Genomic DNA, 25,330 nt, shown 5'->3' with positions numbered 1-25,330 from the left:
TAACCTTTGGGACTTAATGACCAGTAAAAAATAAAACTTTGGTCATATTTGATCATTATGGTGTATTTTGGCAAAAATCGAACATTGGTTTCCTACATAATTTTCAATTTCAAAACGACCACCCTAGGGCTTAAAAAAAAAAACTTCATCGAGCCTCCTTAAATTTCACGGCAAAAAGAATATGCATCGGATGTGACATCATAATGCGCGTAAACGTGCGAGATCCAACCAGGGCGCCCTGATCCAACGCGACAGCTTGCGCCGTGTGCCATGGCCAGTTACAGAAGCATGCTGATGATCGAAGCACATTTGTCCTTTTCTCAAAGCACTGGTTAAAATTTAATTGTTTCCTGAAGCGTTTTGCTTAAATAGTCTCAATAAAACACGACAACACTGAAGTATTACCAAAGTCCGTTTATTCAAAATAGAACACCGTTTAATCCAACTGAAGACGACGTCAACTTACGAAACTTCTTCATTTTAATTTTTTCAGTTAACCATTGAATATTGCAGCCGGTAGACTGATAGTGAATGTGTGTAGCGTTTGTCCGAGCCTTATAAAAGTTTGGAGCAGAATGCAACACAATGCAATCAAGAGCCATCCTTGTGACCAGTAGCCACCTTCGCTACCTTGAATGGGTTCCTGTCAATTGTTGAGTATGTTCCACAAAACAAACCATTAGTCGGCGGTTCCTGTCCTCCCCTCTCTCTCCCCACCCTTTATGGGGTTGACCCTCGCGCCTGGGTTCACCCCTATAGCCGGTCGGACTACGATTCTTGCTCTCTCTCAGACAGCTCCCCGTCACCACTTCTCTCCGTTTACACGTTGCCAAGTTTCTTATTAATTTTTTGCACTTGACTGGATGGAAGTCGCGTGTGCACTACTTTGTCCGCAATTTCAGATACGTTTGGAAAAACCTTAAAACATCAAGCTACAAATGGTAAGTGACCGTACGTGTGTCCTTTCAATTACCATGGTACATCATATATTATGCACTCGAGTAACATCCCCTTGTCTAAACTTTGTTTTACACAGCTTGCATGTGCTCTCACTGTTCTTCTCTCGTGTTGCGTTTATGAGACATGAACGACAAATCACATGTTGGCACGGCAAGTGAAATATGGACTCTGTTGAGAGATTCTTATCACATGACACACACAAAACAGTTGATTTCTTCTTGATGTGGTTTCTAAGAGTTTCCGAGGCCTGCGGCGCTTGTCTCTTTACTCGTCCTTCTAAACCTGTTAGATTGAAGCACACAAGAAAATGAATGGTGTGTCAGCATATCCCACAGAGTGGCCAAAAACCATAGAATCTTACTTGTCCCAGTCGTCTTGTATGAGAAAAATTGTAAAACTCGAGGGTTGATGGGAACAGAGGCGGCGGAGCATTTTGAAACGTAGGTGGCCACTGTACTCCAAGTCAAGTGCATACCCCCTGAGGGCACATCCCCCTACTCAAATTTCCCAAAATGTCTTCAACAGTGTCTGGTGTGTCCGTAATGGATTTGTGACAATGCTCAACAAGACAGTTGAGACGATCATGCTTCATGGTGCTTTTTGGGTTGTTCTTTGGTTGGAGGGCAGAAAATGTAAGCTCTGAAGTCGCCGATGCCACAGATACTATCAAATACTCTCCTAATAGCGTTTTAGGAAACTAGTTTCGTTGAAAGTGCTACACCAATGACCATAACATCCCTCCAAGCACGATCCTGATATAACGATTTGAGTCTCGACAAACCAATTTTATGCTGCCCTAATAATACTTTAGACACTGAAATGTGTCACTGCATTGTGTCTTTGTACCCCCCCCCCCCCCCCCCCTTATGGGGAAGGACCCATGTCCAAAAATTTAAATTATGGACCTGAAGACAACTTGTCAGTAGTCTATCATTCATCTGTTGGTTTGTTGGTTTGGATTTCCACCTACCAGCTCCTGCACCTACCTGAGTTTGTCTTTGTAATGGAGGATTGTGTGAGTATTGGCTTTTCTTGACTGTCTGTTCTATTTCTTGTGAACATGTGAAGCCCTTTGAGTGTCTGATGCACAGCTGAATCAAGACTTTTAGAAACTGCTTCCTCATGGCCAAGCTCTAAAGGATTAAATAAGAAATAACAATGATTAGCAAACCTGGACTTTTTGCTCAGAGCATTTTTTTACAAATTTTGCTGCAGGATGTCTTCAGAATTATCTTGCATATTGCTTCCTCAGAGCAATAATAATAATAACAATGAAAAATGAACATGGCATAAATCTGTATTCAATTACAGTTAAACCTCTATAATAAGGAGGCGTGGTGGTTAGCGCGCCGGACTCTGGAGCGAGCGTTCCGGGTTCGAGCCCTGGCCGGGGTCACTGTGTTGTGTTCTTGGGCAAGACACTTTACTCTCATAGTGCCTCTCTCCACCCAGGTGTATAAATGGGTACCGGCGAAATAATGCTGGGGGATTCCCTGCGATGGACTAGCATCCCATCCAGGGGGGAGTAGAAATACTCCTAGCTGCTTAATGCTAAGGAAACCGGGATAAGCTCCGGCAGTATGCGCCACTTTGGCTCGAAGCTGACCTTTTTTTTTTTTTCTATAATAAGGACACCAAAGGGACAGAGTAAAGTGTCCGTATTAGAGAGGTGTCCATATTATGAGGTCACCACTATGATGTCACTTTTGATTTAATTGACAGCTTAAAGTTTTTGGTAACTCAAAATGTTCTGCAATGCAATGCTTCAGGTAAAAAATTAACATTAAGCACAAATCCAAAAACGTCTAGATGAATAAACCGTCAAGTTGGTATTTTTTGTATCCACAAACAGGAAATTGCATAATGAACACAAAATATCATCGCCTGATCACCGAAGTGTCCGTAATAAGGAGATTAAGTTTATATGAATTTGTTCCCTGGGGCCGAGATTTAGTGTCTGTTGTCTGTATTAGCGAGGGTCCGTATTACAGAGGTTTTTTCTAAAGAAAATATATGAGAATTTTGTTGGGACATCAGAGATTGTCCGTAAATACAGAGGTGGCCATAATAGAGAGGTGACCGTACGGAAGGGTTCAACTGTATATCAATATGGGAAAAAAGTACATTTGTGGTCAGGGATGGTGTAGGGATTTATTCGTCCCAGTAGAACAGTCCCACCTGAAACTCCTTGCCATTCCTTCTGCCCACCCCCATCCCCTCCCAATGAAAAACAAACAAACAAACAGCCTACTTTATTAACAATCCAGGCAGGAAATTAACTCAGAGACTCAAAGGACAGTACAGAATGCAATATGGCCAATCAATCGACAGCATGATAATAATTTTCCAGGGTAATTTCCCCTGAGAATAAGTCAAATGAGTTCACCTTTCAGTACAGTATTGAAGCAGCAAACATGATATTTGTGCTTTTCGTGCAAAGGTTTGTAACATGATATCTTTGTTTTTCTCTTAGACTGCTATGATGTGTTTAAATCTAATTAAATTAACGCCACGGATTCTACAAGAATCATATCGCATTGTCCCCTCCAGCATTTAGAAAAAGACCTAAAAAATTACAAATTTTCAGAACAGTGCACGAGCAGAGCACAAACTATTAATTACAAAGCATAAAATGTCGAAATTGCAACTTTTCCCCTGAAATTGTTGCTAAAAATTGCGGCTTTTTCCCCCGAAATTGTCGCTAAAGCATTTCGTGCACCAGATCATGCTCTCGCCACGGTCTGGTGAATACGTCACACGCTCACTCAAGCATGAAGCCGAGAAGCACATAGTGTGAAGATTCTTTCAAGAAATGTCGAAACCGTCACGAAAGCATGTTCAAACACTAAAGCGGCAGAGGTTTTACAAAATAAAACGGAGGTTACCGGTAGTTCAACCGATGGAGAACAAATCAAAGGAAAGGAACTGACGGATGTAACATGATATTGTTGTTTTTCTCGCAGATCGCTGTGATGCCTTTTAAGTCTAATTAAATTAACGCCACGGATTCTACAGGAATTCAACCGCATTGAAAAGCACACCACGTTAGGCTTTAATACAAAATTTCTAAACACGTCCCTGTTATTTTAATTTCCGATAGCTTGAATTTCAGTTTGATATTGAAACAGCAAACGAGATACTTTTGTTTTTGTCGAAAACGGATGTAACATGATGATATGGTAACGTGATTTATTTTCTGCAAACAAGGCGACATTGATTATAACACAGATATTATCAATTAATTATGAGATGCTAGATCACCTTTTCTAAGAAAACATCGTTGCCAAATCAAGAATTATTTCACATGAACTGCTATGACGCCTTAGTGTCTAATTCAATTAATTTGTGGTTTTAACTTGGGGCCACGGAGTCTACACGAATCCTTCTGCAGAAGAAAAACGCAATGTTCGTGATGTAGACTGATCTGCGCATGCGTTTAGCACAAAGTATTTTTTTCCAGAAAGAATTGTACCACAAGGAGAGCATAGTGCTTTCTGAAACAAATATATACCTTGAGTTCTTCAATTGTAAGTATCGTAATGTACTCCCCGATTTACCAAGGGCACACGGTCAGGTGCTCTCCTTCCCTACCCCCCTTTACAGAAATAATTAATTAATTGATATTAATTAATTAATTGGTGATTAAAAGTTTACACCGCGTTAGCGGTTTAGTGATTTAGTGGTTTAGTGGTTTAGTGATTTAGGGGTTTAGCAAACACCAACCCACCAAACCATCACAATAGTGCATTCTGCACTAAAAATTGATGCTACAAAGCTTGGCAAAGTTGGCAGGATCCCTACATAATATAAAAGCAGTATACCTGATTGTTCTGATATGGGTACAATAGAACTTGACACGCTTTGTTGACTGAACTCTTTGCTGTCATGATGAAGACTCTTGTTAGATTCTTCAGCAGATGCGTTGCTGTTTGTTTTCAATAGATGAGTATTGTTTGGAGCACTTGCTCTGGTTAAGCTGTTCCCTCTTCCAACGATTCTTCCAAAACCAGCAGTACTTATGCCTGATGTTAGTAGGAACTTATCAATCCTAACTTTAAGTGCGCTGTTTGGTACTGGCTTTCTTGTGTCTGAGAATACTTTCCCAGTAAATGGATCAGATGGCGATCGTCCCCATGATCTCTCTGCTGTAATATGCTTTTCAAGCGTGGCTGTGTCTATATTGTGGCCAGATGGCAATAACAAGGGTACTGTCATGATTTCACATGTAATTGGATCAATGAAGTCTTCTGGAATGGAACTACTGCTACATTTTAACAAAGTGTGATGTTTAGTATCCTCAGTTGTTCTGTATTGTTGATCGGTAATGGCAGCAGTCTTTTTTATTTCACCTGCTTGGATGGTTTGCTGAATACCCAAAGCATATTCTAAAACTTCTGGTTTGCATCCAGCAGATGGTTGTCCCCAAATCTCAACTTTGCCAATAGCTGGTACACTTGAGCCGCTTAGTCTCGCAATCTTTAGTGCAACATGAGTAACCTTTTGTAGTGAATACAGCCTTTGAAATTCTTCCTGTTGAAAGTCTGGTCTTTCTACATGATGAACCCCTTGAACAGGGCTCCTCTCTTCAAAAAGTTTGTTTTGGATGTGAACTGTTTTTCCTTCTCTGTCATTCAGCCAAGCAACTTGAGTGAAAAACTGTGAATGCTCGCCTTTTACTGAAGCAGGTGTAACATCAAGTTCATAACTGTGGTTAGGGATGGATGTTTCTTTCTCCACAGGATTCTGGCAATAAACTTCAGTCCCGTGTTTCTTAAACCCTACTTTGTTGGAATCTGAAAGGAGTTCTTTTTTAGTTCGTTTCCTTTTAGAGAATTGTGTAGATTTATTATTAGAGCTGTCACCTTTTCTAGAAGGATCACCTTTGGTTGCTATTCCTGCCACCGAAATAGCTATGCCTGATGAAATCTGAGAGCCCACCTTTGGTTTGATGATCATAGATTCCACGTGAACAGGAAATGGTAGCTGGAACAGCAACAGTGCAGGAGGCTTGATAAAATGGGCAGCCAAAAATCCTCGCGAACTTTCTCCGAAATCCAGACTTACAAGGTTAGCTACGGAGTATCCATCTGAGTTAACAACGTCGCAATCCACTCTTGATTTAAAGAAAGGATGAAGAAAATTAACGTGCATCTTTCAAGAATTTGGTAAATTTTTGCCTGTTTTGATCACTTTGTAACCAAGCCTGACTGTGTAACCGAGCCATCTAAAGTTCTAAGATGGCGGCAAAGGAGAACCTTGGTGAAATCGCCGAAATAGTGGAAATTATTCTCCGTTTTCTTCCAGGCAGGTGCATAGCAATAGCTGCACAAGTCTGCCATCTCTGGCGTGACACTGTGGAGAGAATTCGAAGATCAAGAAGAAAATGCGCCGTCTATTTATCTCCAAGCGGTTCAAACTTTTCTGAATTTTCGAGGGACGCACTTGACTTTATAAGACAGCAAAACATTGAACCAACAGCTTTACTACTGTTCTCGGGAGCACTTCCTTCATCAAGTACATCTTTTATCAAGAACTTTCTGCAATCAGTGCGAAACTGTCTCCCAGTGAAATGTCCATTGATTGGCTGTACAGGTCTTGGGGTGATTGGTTCAGATGAGAGCAACTGGAGCCAACCACGAGAAATAGAAAACTCCGCGGGATTGTCACTTATGATGTTCCCTCGCTGTAATGGACTTGAAATCCGTGATTTTCATGTACCTCTCCGCAACAAGTACAAGAAGATTAGCGGCATTAAATCGTTTCTTCCTGACATGGATCTTCCTGTGAAGTTAGTAATAGTGTTGGCTCATCCGTTGTCACTGGGGAAACTGACTCATTTGACCTTGGCTTTAAGGTCGAAGTATGGCGATGATGTAAGAAACATTAGATTAAAAAGCTGTTTCAATGGTAGAAACAATGCTTCAAGGGCTTTCTACAGGGACACCCCCCAACCCTCCCATCCCTTTCTCCTCCTCCCTGGGGCAAACCAAGGACCATTAAAATTTATGTAATGTTTTCTCCCATGGGTGGAGAGGGGGGTTTTGTAACTGGCAACCATGACATTTTGGGGGTAATCTGAGGGTGATGATCTGTTAGCAAAGCTTTACCCACAGTAGGGAACTTAGGGCCTGTAGCCATGAGCTGGGCTGGCTTGGTTTTGCTGAAGGTTTGGTACATCTGTTAAATGCAACAAAAACCAACTTTGCGCTTACCGTATTTACTTGAATAAGCGCCGCAGCTCTTCATAAATTTTTGGCACCTCAAGTGCAGCGTATATTCAGGGGCGGCCCTATATTTGAGGGCGGTGCTTATTTAAAATTTGTACGCCACAAAGAATCTAATCTTTCACAGTAATTGAAAAAAAAAAACATCTTTTGATTGTCATTATTTGTCTCTTGCTAAAAAGGGAAGTGGCATTACAAAGTTTTCTCACATCCTTTCTACAATGTGTTGTCAACTCTGGAAACCACTGACATATTTATAACATCATCCAGTATCTGCAGAATGATGTAGCTGCAATATGTGTCTAAAGTCATAAGAACACCCACCCGCTATTCCCTGATGCAATGTTGATAGAGGAGTGAACATTAATTTTACTAAGTGCATTGTAGTTCTAAAATCATCATTGAAAGGTGGGTAAGCTTGTAAACATCTTACCAGCAGGAAGAAATTTGACGATATGACATGATTTAAAGGAGATGTAATCAATATATCTAACAAATTGTGAACTCAAAGAAATCAATCATGATGGCAAAGGAGCAGTACATTACTTTTCTAAATGGAAGCAAAAACAGGGACTGAAACTTAAATCAGTGAAAAGACCTTTTTTTAGCGTACTGACATACTGATTCTTATTTGATATTTCAGGTTGTTATTGTAGGTGGTTACAGTGACAGTTATTTGTTCTACAACACAGAAGTCACAACTCGTGAGATCATTGGTCTTGTGCTGGCTGGGGATTTACAGTCCTCATCTGTAATCATCACGGGTGGCACAATAGTGGAGTCTTTGGAAAATCTCCACGACTCGATTAAAAGACTTGACAACTCCGATGTGCCAAAAGAAAGCAGCTTTAGTTTGATGTTTTCGTGTTTTTCAAGGGGAATAATGACTTATGGATATGAAAATGCCGAATGCTTGGCCTTTAGTGAGGCATTTCCTAGGACACCTCTTGTAGGATTTTTCGGCACAGGCGCGTTTGGATGTGACAAAGAAAAGTTGAAGACTAGAGGCTTGAAACCTGGGGGTCGGGATTTCCTACACCTTGATGCAACGGTGCTCTGTTTGACTTCACTAGCACCACTGAAGTAGCTGACAACTCTTTTATGGATGTACAGCGTCTTCTGTGTTTGGGCAACAAAAAGGAGTCCTTGATGAGAAAAGAGAAAGAAGTACTGTACCGCGTTTCCGTCTCATTCGTGCAGAATTTCCCTTTTCTCCTCGCGTGGATGACTACTACCCTCCTCTCCCACCACCCCTCACGTCTCCCCCCCCCCCCCCTCCGGCTTGCCTACTTCAGCTTCCATTAGCCTCCGCTTACTTGACCATATCAGTCAGAAGGGCAAGAACTTGCGCTCCATTATATAACATCATCTAGCTCTTGTCAGTTCATTTTTCAAGCCGGCTGTAAATCGCGAATATCAGAGGTAGACACCAATAGATGCAAGCATTACTGCGCCGTTATCATCAAACGATAGTTGACCTGCGATCCAAACTGTTCTTGAATACCTAAATGGTGCATACGTCACTTCATAGAGATAAAATAATTAAATATTTATAGCACAAAGGTCGTCCTGTATAAATTTATACGCAAGTGATGAAATGAAGGATAAATTTTGAAAGAGAACCTCAGTTTAAACGTCGTGTAAATTCTGTCACAGTTTGCAAAACTTCGTCTTATACCGCTGATTACTTTATCCATTGGGTCTCGATGTTTTACTGTAAACTCCTTTTAAAACCTTTTTGTGATGAAACCACGCAGCGTGTAGAGGACAATAGAAAGAATACAGAAGAGAATAAGTGATACGACAAAACAACGACATTCCAAACACTGTCGAAGTTTCATCTTACAGGTGCACTGTTATTTCACACTGTAGTCTCTATTTTGGGTTTCTTCAGAATTAGAACGGGCGGCCAAGTCGCGAGTTGCGTGGGCGCGCGCGCAACTCGCTGGCGAAACTATCATGAAAGCCTCTATTAAGCCCCCGTCCACTCCTCTGTTCTAAGTCCGTTCCCTCGCAAACCCCTCAAGCCCTAAGGCAGAAACCTAGACAGGCCAAATGAAAGAGCATAGAAAAGGAGGAAAAGGAAGACGTGAGATAGAATATAAGAACGATTTCAGACCGATTGTAAAAGAAAAAATAATATCCAAATACCCTATTACACAAAGGCGAAAACAAAAGAGAGCAACTTTCATTTTTCTACCGGACTCCTGCAAAGGCCACAAAAATGCATTTAAATTGGCCAATTTTTTGAAGATAGGCTGTTGAGAAATACATCAGTAGATACGGTACGTAGAAATAAAATTAGTGAAATAAAGTAGGTTAAATTGAAGTTCTAAAGTTCATAACTCCTAAAATGTAAAGAGTATGCAATAAAATTGATACTCGGGAATCATTAACTAGAGACTAAAAAAGCAGTTTTTGCGATAGCCAACCTGAAAGAATCTAGTTAAAGTACACTCAGGCCTCATTCCATGGCGTCAGAGCCACACCTGACCTTGCAAAATCAGTCTAACGTTGCTGGTCTAAAGGCCAGTAAAAAACATAAAAAAAATGTCGAAAATGAAGGTGTCAAGAGAAACTGACATGATAACAAATTCAGACAATTAATTTCAAAGAAAATATCCAATATACTTTACACAAGAATGAAACGAATAGAGCAACTTTTGTTTTTCTACCAGAGTTCCTTTCTTTGCAATTTACTGTATTTTTCGTTAATCCCGGGTCGTTAATTCAGCGAGCAGCGTTTTCTGAGACAATTGTGAAGTGGAAAGAAAATTGGAAAAAATGCGTGGTGACAAAAAAGAAACGAAATATTTACAGAAATGAAGGGAAATTGTGAACGGTTAAAACGGGGTGTCACAACTGGGAGAGTGCTCACGGTTTTCCCCAGAGGGGGGGGGGGGCAGGGGCGTCTAAACCTCCCGCCTCCCGTACCTTTTACTCCCGCTTCCCGTACCTTTTACTCCCGGGCTCCCGCCCCCCCTGCCCCCCTTCACATAAATCTATTAGTTACTAGCAGGAATAACATGGGTGGTTGCGACTCACTTGTCAGTATCAAGGCTGGTTTTATATTACTATTAATTATGTTCAGTAGATTTGTGTTGTCTTGGTGGTAACAGGAAATTTTGTTATGAGTTTTTATAACTTTCTAGTTTTCAAGATTGTTTCAGAACTTTAGAATCCTGGAACGGTAAAAAATCCGTTGATTTACGGGTACGAGTACGACTTTCGAATTTCAATCCAGTTACGTTCCCAGAGCCCTAAATCCAACTCCTCCCTGTTGCTGACCAGTTGATAAGGAGACTATCTGTACAGGATTGGTGTGTAATGTAATAATCGAAAGCATAAGCACTTGGTTTCAAAAGTCGTACTCATCTGAAGGTTTGTTGCAAGGTGCCCCTTACAAGCGCGGTTTCAAGATAAAGCGTGTAGAGCCTGGGAAGAGGGAACTGAAAAGGCCTGCCGACACCACCCCCGCCCCTTCTTTTTCGCTCCTTCCGACCGTTTAATTACCGTTTGAATCCTCTACAAGGAAAAGAGTAAGAGAACAGAAAGATTAGCGAGAATCCATTTGAAAACACGATCATGACAAAGAACAGCAAAGCACCAAGATGCACTGAATTAAAACCAAATTTATTCCTTGACTATATAACCAGACTATTGACTAAAATGCGCTCTTCAAATGTTCATTTAATCAGTCAGGTCCAAGTCCTTCTGTTTCAGGTACACTCAAAGAAGGACAAAATGGACGACCGCTGGTCGGCTTTAGATTCTCCCAGTAGGTTCGGTTAGCTCTGAAATAGTAAGACACAAAAAACAAGGTTTTGATTTTCATTTTAGATGTCTACTTGAAACGAAAGACAAAGACAGTCAATACAAGGCCATCCAGTAAAGTAGTCATTAAACTAGTGGTAACCACAGGTTAAAAAGTGCGGGCCTTGACGCACATAGAAGGCAAGGTACGATGGACAAAAGACAATTATTCTGAGTAACGCGTCACGCAAGGATTTTTGCGGTGCAGTGTGAATTGAGATGTGATTTTTCTCAGTCGGTAAAACTCGCTATGTTGTAAGTGTTATAACGAATTTCTCGACAATAACCGTTGTTGGAATCATTCGCTTTCCCGTAATTTATCTGTGTCGATAAATAAATGATAAAATGGACAAAAGACAATTATTTCGAGTAACGGGAATGCATGTTTATAATTTTGCTTATTGCCGCGAACCGATCAAAGTTATCTTTTGATTGTCGATTTGGCAATTGTAATCGAGCACGCGGTGAGAACTGATCGGGATGTGAATTTTTCTCAGTCGGTAATAACGAATTTCTCGACAATAAGCAACACATAACGCCTTCCATGTGACAGAAAGTTTAGTTCTTGGAGAACAGATTTTTCTCTTCCGGTGTTACGACAAACTGTCGTGATTGACACATTTTCGCATTCCGATCGTGCTTAGTGGAAGAACAAAAATTTTCAACTTCCGCTTCTCTATTCGGTTTATAAACGTGGCGCGCACGCGTAAAACGCAATCCGCTGGTCACTGTCAAGATTAGGGTTGCGGGCCTCTCTTGGGCCCGCAAAAATGCTGGTCTTACTGCGTACAGACTTATCCCATACTGAACTTTTTCAAAGTACTCTTATTTTTGATATACTACTTGAATGAGTGCTGTATTGTATTATAATGATTTCAACTTTTTTATTTTCAATTCACTCACAAATCTCTCAAGAACGTGGTCACGACTCTTTGACGTTCTTTTCGGGTTCTACTTTTCGGGTGCCACTTTTTGAACAATCGAGAAAGGTATTCGAGATTAGAGCCGAAAAAGTTTATACCGATGAATTGTACTAGAGAACTCCTATTAGGGTATTTGATAGATTGTTATCTCAAGTTCGAAGATACAGTCAAAACTCCCATGGGTCCAATGTGTTTACAAGATGCAAAACAACATACCTTAACATACCTTATTATAGGAATATAACAAACAATTTTAACAACGCGAACAAAATGTACGCGTAATAAAATTAACGCGAATTGTCGAAATTTCATGTTCGCATACATGTAATTAACGCGAATTCTCAAGTGGTGTGTGCTTAGATGCAGTTAATTAACGCGAATTTGATGTGTAGTAATTTTTATAGCAACCTGCGCTAGTCAAAAGAAGAAACAACAACGACCAACAAAAGAACTTGAGGTTTAATTTTGATAAACCATATACACTACAAAGTTATTTATACAGACTAAATAGCGATTAGTTTTCAATCAATGGGTTCAGGGATGGAATACACCCCGTCCTGGCACTTTCCACTGCCTCTGTTATTCCTGTAGCTTTCACGGATAGGTAGATGACGTTTAAACATAACTTTGCTGGAAATAAATGTGTCTTAAAATAATAATGCTGTAAAAAAGTGTGATTTTAATCAACAATGACGTAAATTAAGGTACATGAAATTAACGCGAATTTTTTAAATTCGCGTTAATTACATGTATCGTTAATTTCCTATAATAAGGTAAAATGAAGGGAATAAAAAAATGCAGACTCATTTATGACGGTATATGGGGGTACGATTTTGTTATTTTCTTACTATATAGTTTGTTGGAGCAACAGGATACATGTTAGACTCTTGGTTTTAGGCCATCGTAACTTGATTAAAAATATAATACAAACAGCGGTGATAAACATTATGAAAAATCGCATTTTACTAAACTTGACGTTTCGTATGCTAAGCTACATATATTTTCAAAAGTATGGCCGTTAAAAATTTGGCAACTATTTATATATTGTTATGAAAGGGGTCTGGAACCTAGACTGAGAAAATTGATCTTCAGCAGTAGTAACATAATATTAACATTTCAGTTAATAAAGCAACAACCTATCACTGCCAACATTGGCATTTAATGAAGGTTGCAGTTCTTGGATGAATTAAGTCTCCTTAGTTTTGCAGTGGAGGTCAGTTTTGCCAGACGCAAGGATTTCAAAATGATCCCATTTGATGTTATGCATTGGCCTGTGGTTTTGATGTGATCAGCAATAGCTGATGGATGGTCGCATTTAGTGAGGGCCTTAAAATGTTCATTTTTTCTATCATGAAGTCGTCGTTTTGTTTTTCCTATGTAAACATCATCACAGTCCCAGCAGCCAGCTTTGTAGATGACTTTAGATCGTTGAGAACGGTTGAACCTCAAGATCATTTTTCAGAACACACGCTGCATCAAATCCTTCTTTCCGTACAGAGACCGCCTCAACCGTTCTCAACGATGGCTTCTTACTACTATCAATCATCTTAGCGGCCCTCTCAGGAAACAGAAGTTCGCTACATCGATCATCATCATTTCTCGTCGCGCCAGTAGGCGCATAAGGCCGTAGAAGTTAGCTTCATAATCACTGAAAACCGCAATAATTTATAGATATATTTCACAACTGGTTAAGACGATATCACTAACTTTTTAAAGTTTTCGGAAAATCGCTAAATTAAATAGTCGCTAAAAGATTCGGTTAAATTAGTAGCAGCTAAAAATAGTAACCTTAAGGTATGTCAAAAGGCCCAGAATTTGCAAATTTGCAAAGACGTGATCACCAAAGGTCTTGTGGTAAGGTCAGTGTACCAATCCCTCCCCTCCAGGGTTTAAAATAATTTTCGAACAGTTGCTAGTCATTTTGACCATAGTTAATAAAGGGAAATGGCTATTAAGCCCGGCACAGTTCTTTGTTATAGATTTTTGTTCGCTTTTTTAGGGGTTAACCGCTATTTTGGTGACGTGTGTTCATGCAATAACCAATAAAAACATTTGGATTACGTAACTCATGCATAGTGTATGAGAAATTTTGACCATTTAAACCATGCTTAATTGGGCCAAATTTTGACCATTTCAACCATGGTTAATTGGGGCAAATTTTGACCAATTTAACCATGGTTAATTGGGGCAGATTTTGACCATTTTAACCATGGTTAATTGGGCAAGATTTTGACCATTTTAACCATGGTTAATTGGGCAAGATTTTGACCATTTTAACCATGGTTAATTGGGCAAGATTTTGACCATTTTAACCATGGTTAATTGGGGCAGATTTTGACCATTTTAACCATGGTTAATTGGGCAAGATTTTGACCATTTTAACCATGGTTAATTGGCGCAGATTTTGACCATTTTAACCATGGTTAATTGGGCAAGATTTTGACCATTTTAACCATGGTTAATTGGGGCAGATTTTGACCATTTTAACCATGGTTAATTGGGGCAGATTTTGACCATTTTAACCATGGTTAATTGGGCCAAATTTTGACCATTTTAACCATGGTTAATTGGGCCAAATTTTGACCATTTTAACCATGGTTAATTGGGTCAAATTTTGACCATTTTAACCATGGTTAATTGGGCCAAATTTTGACCATTTTAACCATGGTTAATTGGGCCAAATTTTGACCATTTTAACCATGGTTAATTGGGTCAAATTTTGACCATTTTAACCATGGTTAATTGGGCCAAATTTTGACCATTTTAACCATGGTTAATTGGGCAAGATTTTGACCATTTTAACCATGGTTAATTGGGCCAAATTTTGACCATTTTAACCATGGTTAATTGGGCCAAATTTTGACCATTTTAACCATGGTTAATTGGGCCAAATTTTGACCAATTTAACCATGGTTAATTGGGCCAAATTTTGACCATTTTAACCATGGTTAATTGGGCCAAATTTTGACCATTTTAACCATTGTTAATTGGGTCAAATTTTGACCATTTTAACCATGGTTAATTGGGCCAAATTTTGACCATTTTAACCATGGTTAATTGGGCAAGATTTTGACCATTTTAACCATGGTTAATTGGGGCAAATTTTGACCAATTTAACCATGGTTAATTGGGGCAGATTTTGACCATTTTAACCATGGTTAATTGGGCAAGATTTTGACCATTTTAACCATGGTTAATTGGCGCAGATTTTGACCATTTTAACCATGGTTAATTGGGCAAGATTTTGACCATTTTAACCATGGTTAATTGGGGCAGATTTTGACCATTTTAACCATGGTTAATTGGGGCAGATTTTGACCATTTTAACCATGGTTAATTGGGCCAAATTTTGACCATTTTAACCATGGTTAATTGGGTCAAATTTTGACCATTTTAACCATGGTTAATTGGGCCAAATTTTGACCAGTTTAACCATGGTTAATTGGGCAAGATTTTGACCATTTTAACCATGGTTAATTGGCGCAGATTTTGACCATTTTAACCATGGTTAATTGGGCAAGATTTTGACCATTTTAACCATGGTTAATTGGGGCAGATTTTGACCATTTTAACCATGGTTAATTGGGGCAGATTTTGACCATTTTAACCATGGTTAATTGGGGCAGATTTTGACCATTTTAACCATGGTTAATTGGGCCAAATTTTGACCATTTTAACCATGGTTAATTGGGCCAAATTTTGACCATTTTAACCATGGTTAATTGGGCCAAATTTTGACCATTTTAACCATTGTTAATTGGGTCAAATTTTGACCATTTTAACCATGGTTAATTGGGCCAAATTTTGACCATTTTAACCATGGTTAATTGGGTCAAATTTTGACCATTTTAACCATGGTTAATTGGGCCAAATTTTGACCATTTTAACCATGGTTAATTGGGCCAAATTTTGACCATTTTAACCATGGTTAATTGGGCCAAATTTTGACCAATTTAACCATGGTTAATTGGGCCAAATTTTGACCAATTTAACCATGGTTAATTGGGCCAAATTTTGACCATTTTAACCATGGTTACTTGGGCCAAATTTTGACCATTTTAACCATTGTTAATTGGGTCAAATTTTGACCATTTGAACCATGGTTAATTGGGCCAAATTTTGACCATTTTAACCATGGTTAATTGGGCCAAATTTTGACCATTTTAACCATGGTTAATTGGGCCAAATTTTGACCAATTTAACCATGGTTAATTGGGCCAAATTTTGACCAATTTAACCATGGTTAATTGGGCCAAATTTTGACCATTTTAACCATGGTTAATTGGGCCAAATTTTGACCATTTTAACCATTGTTAATTGGGTCAAATTTTGACCATTTGAACCATGGTTAATTGGGCCAAATTTTGACCATTTTAACCATGGTTAATTGGGCCAAATTTTGACCATTTTAACCATGGTTAATTGGGCCAAATTTTGACCATTTTAACCATGGTTAATTTGGCCAAATTTTGACCAGTTTAACCATGGTTAATTGGGCCAAATTTTGACCATTTTAACCATGGTTAATTGGGCCAAATTTTGACCAGTTTAACCATGGTTAATTTGGCCAAATTTTGACCAGTTTAACCATGGTTAATTGGGCCAAATTTTGACCATTTTAACCATGGTTAATTGGGCCAAATTTTGATCATTTTAACCATGGTTAATTGGGCCACATTTTGACCATTTTAACCATGGTTAATTGGGCCAAATTTTGACCATTTTAACCATGGTTAATTGGGGCAGATTTTGACCATTTTAACCATGGTTAATTGGGCCAAATTTTGACCATTTTAACCATGGTTAATTGGGGCAGATTTTGACCATTTTAACCATGGTTAATTGGGCCAAATTTTGACCATTTTAACCATGGTTAATTGGGCCAAATTTTGACCATTTTAACCATGGTTAATTTGGCCAAATTTTGACCATTTTAACCATGGTTAATTGGGGCAGATTTTGACCATTGTTACCATGGTTAATTGGGACAAATTTTGACCATTTTAACCATGGTTAATTGGGCCAAATTTTGACCATTTTAACCATGGTTAATTGGGCCAAATTTTGACCATTTTAACCATGATTAATTGGGCCAAATTTCGACCATTTTAACCATGGTTAATTGGGCCAAATTTTGACCATTTTAACCATGGTTAATTGGGCCAAATTTTGACCATTTAAACCATGGTTAATTGGGCCAAATTTTGACCATTTTAACCATGGTTAATTGGGGCAAATTTTGACCAATTTAACCATGGTTAATTGGGCCAAATTTTGACCATTTTAACCATGGTTAATTGGGCCAAATTTTGACCATTTTAACCATGGTTAATTGGGTCAAATTTTGATCATGGTTATTTAGGCCAAATTTTGACCATTTTAACCATGGTTAATTGGGCCAAATTTTGACAATTTTAACCATGGTTAATTGGGCCAAATTTTGACCTTTTAAACCATGGTTAATTGGGCCAAATTTTGACCAGTTTAACAATGGTTAATTGGGCCAAATTTTGACCTTTTAAACCATGGTTAATTGGGGCAAATTTTGACCACTTTAACCATAGTTTATTGGAGGAAATTCTGAATCTAACAATGTTCCGGATACCGTATCCATCATCAGTTTTCGAACGTCTAAAAGTTGTAATAATGATATACCGTAAGATCCTGAGCGATGATAAGCCTTCTTAGTATAATTTCCAGAGGTGAATTCAATTCTGATTGGTCGAGAAGCTCGGACTATGGCGCAATATTCACCGCGCTAGTCGGTGAATATGGCATCTCAAGCCATGCCTCGTTTGTCATCCAGGCCAGTGAACATGGCGGCATTTGCTGAATGAAAATTTCTCTCATTTAAATGAAATCACTCCAAGTCCTGGATATTTAAAACATTGGGAATTTTGTAAATTGACTACAAGGCTTTTGGACCGAAAATATTTTCAAGAGATGGTTTTCAAGGCGTTGGAATTGATCGTAAACATGGTGGTTTTGGAGATCGCAAGCGGCCATGTACTCAGTCAGATCGACTGGGCAAGCGGCCATGTACTCAGTCAGATCGACTGGCACAATGGAGCTAGTAATTTCGAGAGGATTCACACAATTGCTCAGCAGTCACCAACGATTAAACAAAGGTACCAGATATCTATTTTTTTCGTAGTGTTTGTTTTCTTCCGTTTTATTGATAAAACTTGAGCGTAAATTACGATTTCACCCGATGAATTAAACTGGTTTACACGTACGCAAGCCGAAGCGAGCACCCACCCCGAATAAATACTCCCTTTTGGTAGATGACACTACCGATGTCTTTTTAACTTAAAAACGTATTTCGATCAACACTGCCTTGACTGGTTTCAACATGGTTAAAGATATATGCCCTTCTGTTTAAAAACCCATCCAAAACTCCCTCCGAAGTCGTATGACCTCTTAGATTAGCCCAGGGCTAATAAACGGTATCTTACCCAGAGAGGTCAGGGGAGGTTGCTGCTAAGGATGGGCCGATACTCGATACCAAATATTCGATACATCGATATTTTGACAATTTTGAAAAGTATCGATACTTTCGAAAAATATCGCACTTTCGATACGCTTTCGATACTGCACACGTGACCTGAGCCTGCAGTCTCATGGTCAGCACCTGCGGTTGAAAAATACAATTTTGCTCAAAGAAATATTGATGTTCTTGAATTTTTCTTGCCTTGACTTTATGTCCACACATTGCTGATGCAACAGTAAAATAAAAAGATCAAAATCAGCATTCTTGGCTAACATTTATAATGGCAGGTCTGTCCTTTGTATGGTCACGTGACAAACCAATGGCATCAGGACGGAAATGACGTCATAATATCGATATCGAGATCGATATCGAGAAAAAAGGCAAATATCGTATCGATATCGTATCGTTTTGAAAAACCAGTATCGGCCCATCCTTACCCTTAGTTGCTGCTGCGCCACACGGCTTGAAAAAGACGAGGTGGCCTAGATCCCACCACAGTAAATACACCAGAAAAACATGGCGGGTTGTGAGCATTATGTGAGGAAATGTTCTTTTCTGACTCCGTGTTGTAACAAGATCTACTCCTGTCGCTTTTGCCATGATGAAGCTGAGAAAACCCACGAGCTAGACAGGAAGAATGTTCAACAAATTAAGTGCAATCAGTGCGGGAAACTGCAAGATGTCGTGTCACATTGCACGGAATGTGGCATCCATTTTGGCTTCTACTTCTGCGCTATTTGTCGTCTGTTCGACGATCGAGACAAAGGCCAGTTCCATTGCGAGCTCTGCGGAGTTTGTCGCGTTGGTGGGAAAGAAAACTACTTCCACTGTTCGATGTGTGACATGTGCTATCCAAACAATATTAAAAGTTCCCACAAGTGCATTGAACAGAGTTCTAGATCAAACTGTCCCATATGTATGGAAGACTTGCACGCATCTCGTGTTCCTTGTCAGGTTTTGAGATGTGGACATTTGCTGCATCAGACGTGTTTCCAAGCGTGCTTGAAGTCACAACTGCGGCACTGTCCACTGTGCTCGACAGCAATGGTTTGAAAATTGTCTTGATTTGATTGCCAAGCAGGAAAATCGAACACGTCATTTTACAATCAAAATTAAATGATCGGTGTTCGTGGTTTTGCACACATTCTGCTATTTTCTATCGGATCTTGGCACTAGGATAGCTTTCATTGGACACCAGCTGTAATTCATGAAGTGCATAATTCTGTTTACATCCCATGCCAAAGTCTGTACCCAAGATGCCCAAGCAGTCATCTGAATGCTTGCTAAGACATGCCAGTGCATACCAGTGACCATAACCGTATGTCAATAAACCACACACTCATGGGCACCAAAGATCTTCTGTGTGGGTAACTAGATAAAATAGAGCCTGCTAAGTTGTTATATCTGGGACACAGATCATGCCAAGCCAATCATGCGTGTTACTCAAAGATGTTTGCTGACAGAGAATTTTTCAAATCCTTGGTGGGTTTTTCATCAGGGACTAGCATTGGACACAGCTTGCAGCATTGTCCCCTAGTGGTAGTTATTTTAATACCTTGTGAGTTGGTCTGGCCAGGAAGTATACCACTGACCTTCCACTCTGCTCACTAGTGCTCTCTCAACTCAACTTGCTTGTGCTTGTTCTACAAAATGACACTAAAAATGCTGGTATTCCATTGTAGGCATTGCATTTGAAAGCACAGAACTTTCAGCTGATCTTGCATAATAAGTAATATAATTATCAAACATGCAAGACAATGTTTTATCTGATTTACAAACACCAGAGAGAGTTTAGGGGGGGACAGGGGGGTCTGAACCTCCCGCCTCCTGTACCTTTTACTCCCGCCTCCCGCCCCTTTCCGTAGCTGTTCTCTCCTGTTTGTTCCATGTCCATTGCAAAATATAATGAAATGTTACGAAATTTTACTCGTTTTCTCCCGGTTCCCGCCACCTTAAGAATCCCGCTTCCCGCCCTCTCTCCTCTCGCTTCCCGCCCCTTTTCTCCCCGGCACCCGCCCCCCTGTCCCCCTCCACAGTTTAAAATACAAAGACCAGCATAGTATTTTTGAGAAAATTAAAGGTGTTTGGAAATTGAACAAACTGTCTTGAGAGTTTGAAGCAAAATCTAAGGATTAAAATGAAAAGACAAGGTATTCAAACTGCTCTCAGTCACAGATAAGGTTTTGTTTGTTATATACCGGTACTGATATAGCATAAACTCAATGAATATTTTTAAAAAGCCAAAGGTGTTAATCGATAAGGTGGAATGAAGCCAATCAAACAGCCCCCTATATCTTCTAATTAAGAAGTAATCTCCCAGTCCTGAAGGAAAACCAATGAAAAAACTCATGGGATGAAAAAGATCTTTTTTGTTTATGCAACAATTTGCATCATTTTGCTTTTTGGGTAGTATCTAAAACTTCTCTGCCATGCTCTTGCATGGAACAACATCTATTTATTGAGATTTTAGATTGCCTATGATGTTGCACATATATAATATATTTTTTTAACATAAATTTGGGATATGAAAAAATTAGTATAAAAATCCAAAGTAAGCCCTGAAATTTCAGTGGGAACTACTTGCTTTAAGAATATCTTTCTTCATATCCAGAAGAGTTGACAACCTGTCTGAGACACTGGGAAAATCCAGGAGACTTGACATATATGTTTTTAATAGGGATATCTTCGTCGAAATTTTAAGTATTTGGGGTTATTAAATATGGTTTCAAATGATTCTTATCATGTGCACCAACTTTCTCTTTCAGTACTCAAACTGGTACCAACTGTTTTAAAATTGCTCTTAATTTAAGCTTTACAAATTCAAGTATTATAATTAAGTGAATATTGAAATAAACTGACAGTGACAGACCCCTCTATCATTAGATACCTTACAAAACAGTGTCCTGATTTCTAATGTGTTTATTAGAGATCGAGTTTGAAGGATGCTGTGAAACACCACTCACTGGAAATTTCTCTAAAAAAACTAACTTCAAAACTGTAAAGAAAATGCCATGTATGTTTTTATGTGTGAAGCACATATTTTGACTAGCTGGGGATTTTTATTTCAGAGGGGCAATTACTCAAGGGAAAGCTATAATTTTTCATGAAAATACAAGTATGACATTTTGAAAAAGAAAAACACTAGTATTTGATCTTTTGTTTCTCCTCAGTATTATTTTGCATAATAATCCCACAGGGTTATACTACTTCTGGTCTTGGCAACATGCCCCGTACATGGCTGTGAAGTTGCCCTGTTGCAGCCATGGATATGCCATACTACTGACAGGTTGTTCTACTGCCTATCTAGTCTCCCTCGCAGCCGTTTTTAGTGTCGTCACGCAACATTCCTCCCCACGAAAACGGCTGCGAGGGAGACTACTGCCTATCATACAATTTACCATAAAGAGGAAAACCACCTGTCATATAGGCTACTATTGATATGGCATACTAATTTATATCTTTCAGTGAAACTAATAATAATTTTTGGTATTTATATGTAAAGGTGAGAGCCCCAGGGGTACTACCTTATACGCTATAATGGGTATGTGCTGCTGGATGGGGTCCCATTTTGACCTTCCAGGTCTGCAATGGGGTTTCAATTTTGACTTTTTAGTCCGAGATGGTCTCTTAATGGGGAAAAATTACCTTTGTCAAGTTTATACCTTTCTGTTTGTCTAAATCAAGTTGTTTTGACATGTGTGAAAATATATAGTGAATGTTGTAGCATTGTGGAGTAAATTTAAAAACATCCACTTCACTTCTGGTCACAGATGGGTATACAATTTTACTTTTTAGTCTGAGATGGGGAAGCAAAAGTGATTTTGTTTGCCCTGAGAATGGTAGGAGTTCCTAGACCCAAGCAGAGCACCCTACCCGTGCCCGATGAGAGTAGGAAGACTCATGTAGAACCTAGTTTCCCTGTGAAGGTATCCTATGTAGCTGTCATTCCCTTTACCCTTAGGTACATTCACACACTAACATAAGCCTGCCAAAAGTTCACTTGACTTCACGTAACTGGTCGAAGGTATTTATGTCCAGGCACGGATCCAGAAAAAATGCTGGCCGTTTTCCAATAACTCGAGCGCCGAAGGAGCCAGCCTGGGAGCATGCTCGATAGTGACCAGTACCATTACCCAAGAAGCTTAAAAGTCGCGTTTTTGATCTTGAAACTAAGAAATCTTCTTCAATTGCAAAAATATATATTCATTTTAAAATCTGACCGATTTTTGTAAAACGGTGAAACCCGTCTGGATCCGCGCCTGATGTCTGCATCCTAGCCCAGTACTTATGTATCTCTGGTTTCTAAGGATGGGCCAATACTCGATACCAAATATTAGATACACTGATATTTTGACAATTTTGAAAAGTATCGATACTTAACAAAAATATCGCACTTTCGATACATTTTCGATACTGCACACGTGACCTGAGCCTGCGGTCTTCTGGTCAGCACCTGAGGTTTAAAAATGCAAATATTTTGCTCAAAGAAATATTGGTGTTCTTGTCAATATTTGAATTTTTTCAGGCTTGACTTGATGTCCACACGTTGCTGATGCAACAGTGAAATAAAATAACCAAAAATCAACATTCATGGCTAAATTTATGATGCCAGGACTGTCCTTTGTATGGTCATAGGCGTACGAGGCGGGGGGGCGAGGGGGGCTGCAGCCCCCCCAGTGCCAAAATTTTTCGGGCAAAATGCTTAGAATTCGGGCGAGAAGGCTGGAGAAAAAATAGAAAATAAGCCGACAAATCTCAACATTATGTCTAAAACGAATTACATTAACAGAAAAAGTATTGGAAATATAACGTTCTTTGTGGTTCAAAAGTCCAAATTTCTCATTCATCTGCTTTCGTTTCCTGTCGCAAATTGCTATAATTGTGTTTGATTTTTCTCTCAAATTCTGCGTGACCCCTCAGTTTGATTTAGTTGCAATCAGCTTTTCCATAGCTTGAGCGTTTGCGCGCGGTGGACCCAGTGTAAGACCTTGAAACAAAGCTGTTACAAATGTGGTGAAGCTGATGCTTTTGACTCAGATGTTAAGTTCTCAGGGCTAGCTCAAAACTTTCAAAATCTTTTATACCATTCATCCCTGAATGTTTCACACGCTTTTGCATAACTTTCAAGTGGGGGGAAAAACAATGTTAATTGGCTCCCCCAAAATACTTTAATTTTTGGTGAACTAGAATGAATAAATATTTCCGAAGAAAAAGGATTCAGTACATTGACACCTTCGGGCAAAGCCACGTAATTAATTTAAGAACTATCGTTTCCTTTTAGCAAGCAGGCAAGGTTCGTACACAACTATTTCAATGCACGTCCATTTTATGCCTCATTATTCGGCTTTCAACCCATGCCCTTTTTCGGGCAATAAGCTCTCCGCCCCCCCAGGTCCGAAGGTGCCCGTACGCCTATGTGTATGGTCAGACAAATCATGTGACATACTAATGACGTCAGGACGGAAATGAAGTCATAATATCGATATCGAGAAAAAAGGCAAATATCGTATTGATATCGTATCGCTTTGAAAAACCTGTATCAGCCCAACCTTACTGGTTTCAGCAGCACCTGTGTGGAGAGGCACTGAGAGAGAAAAGTATCTTGCGCAAGAACACTATACAGTCAACTCTCTCTTAACGGACACCTCTATAAGATGGACACCTCCATAAGACGGACACCTGGTTATGGTCCCTGCCATTTTTCAGTCATTTTACTGTAAGAAAACTCTCTGTTAGACGGACACCTCTCTAAGACGGACAACGGACACTTTGAAACCGCCAACGGACAGGCACTAAAAGTTATTTTTTCGTGAATAATACTTCAAAACTTGTTATCGACATATAGCATAGCAGGTCAGCGCCTTTAGAATACCAAATTTACCAAAAACAATCTGCTAAAACGCATTACTTCTCTGCTTAAACTTGTAGATTTAGTTTTCTACTTATAGTATCACCGTTTGTTATTAACAAACAAGTTAAATCTCTGATATTATTTTTGTTCCACTTTATAGGTTTTGCTAACGTAAGCGACTAAAACAGACGTGTATTCGTTGTGCATAGCCGTTTAGCTTTATCGTCTCAAAGTTTCTGGTGTCACGTTACCTCGACTCTCTATAAGGCGGACACCTCTATAAGACGGACAGTTGGGGCCGGTCCCGACGGTGTCCGTCTTAGAGAGAGTTGACTGTACAGTGACCTCTGACTGCCATGATTCAAACCAGGAAAAATGAGGCTCCCCAGAGGTTTTTCAGGGGACAAGGAAACATGGCCATTTACCTTTTGGGAACATGGGATAAAAAGGAAAATAAAACTGGGAAAACAAAAACAAAGGCATTTTAGGGAACAAGGAACACCAAAATCGAAGAAATATTTTCAGGGAACACAAGGAAAATTTTGTTGGGAACAAGCAAACAAGGAGCCTGGTGGTGACTTCATTTTTGGTAGAAAAATAGTTTCCAAGTCAAAAGTGTGGTTTCCTGCTAGCAGTCTCCTTTTCCGAAATGGCATCAACTGTTTACAAAAAGAAAATGTGCTTCGCCGGTAAAGGCAGCTTTACGTTCTTGAACATCATACTTCACCGAAAAAATGATAAATTGGCCTAAATTTTCAAGAGCTAGTTTTGATACAGGCCATGAAATTGTTTACTGCATGACTGGCAGAATGACTATAAGCAGCTAAAAGTCGAGTTGGATTAACTTGGTGTAACTTAAAAAGAATTGCTAATGTTCTTATGACTACGTGAATAAAACTTCACCCAGAGTCTTTCACGTACATGTATGTCACGATGTCGATATAGATCGATATAATTTTCTAAGTCATTTTCCACTGTACAAAATTACCTTCAAATCCAAAGAAAAATATAAAATAGCCGTTTACTCAGTTAGAAAAACACCAAAGGGGTATAGTTAACTAGAAAAGAA

At 39.3% G+C, this 25,330-nt stretch overlaps 3 protein-coding genes and 1 pseudogene across 3 annotated transcripts in view; 2 read left to right on the top strand and 2 right to left on the bottom strand.

The window, feature by feature from the left end:
* The window catches only part of LOC144643563 (nuclear receptor-binding factor 2-like), a 130,544-nt gene that overhangs the window by 24,879 nt on the left and 80,335 nt on the right, over nt 1-25,330 (bottom strand).
* LOC144643519 (RING finger protein 37-like) lies at nt 859-6,139 on the bottom strand. Its single transcript, XM_078502805.1, has 3 exons — nt 4,782-6,139; nt 1,947-2,093; nt 859-1,242 (listed from the first exon to the last, which is right to left on the bottom strand). Exons 1-3 carry the CDS (start codon nt 6,109-6,111, stop codon nt 983-985), a joined length of 1,737 nt encoding a protein of 578 aa, XP_078358931.1. The 5' UTR covers nt 6,112-6,139; the 3' UTR covers nt 859-982.
* LOC144643547 (F-box only protein 22-like) lies at nt 6,180-8,780 on the top strand. Its single transcript, XM_078502847.1, has 2 exons — nt 6,180-6,833; nt 7,828-8,780. The coding sequence occupies exons 1-2, from the start codon at nt 6,198-6,200 to the stop codon at nt 8,269-8,271; spliced, it is 1,080 nt and encodes a 359-aa protein (XP_078358973.1). The 5' UTR covers nt 6,180-6,197; the 3' UTR covers nt 8,272-8,780.
* Nucleotides 18,911-20,202, top strand: LOC144643577 (RING finger and CHY zinc finger domain-containing protein 1 pseudogene; annotated as a pseudogene).

Source organism: Oculina patagonica, chromosome 2 (genome assembly GCF_052425735.1).
Source record: "Oculina patagonica isolate OP01 chromosome 2, crgOcupat, whole genome shotgun sequence".
Taxonomy (NCBI): Eukaryota; Metazoa; Cnidaria; class Anthozoa; order Scleractinia; family Oculinidae; genus Oculina; species Oculina patagonica.
Note: the sequence above shows the minus strand (reverse complement) of the source record. Positions and strands in the feature narration are given on the sequence as shown.

Bases quoted from the DNA above. Each gene is read 5' to 3' on its own strand.
- LOC144643519 (XM_078502805.1), bottom strand. From the start codon at position 6,111: ATGCACGTTAATTTTCTTCATCCTTTCTTTAAATCAAGAGTGGATTGC. The intron at 2,094-4,781 runs GTATACTGCTTT...TTAATCCTTTAG, and splicing joins ACCCATATCAGAACAATCAG to AGCTTGGCCATGAGGAAGCA. The intron at 1,243-1,946 runs GTAGGTGCAGGA...TCAATCTAACAG, and splicing joins CATTACAAAGACAAACTCAG to GTTTAGAAGGACGAGTAAAG.
- LOC144643547 (XM_078502847.1), top strand. From the start codon at position 6,198: ATGGCGGCAAAGGAGAACCTTGGTGAAATCGCCGAAATAGTGGAAATT. The intron at 6,834-7,827 runs GTAAGAAACATT...TTGATATTTCAG, and splicing joins GGTCGAAGTATGGCGATGAT to GTTGTTATTGTAGGTGGTTA.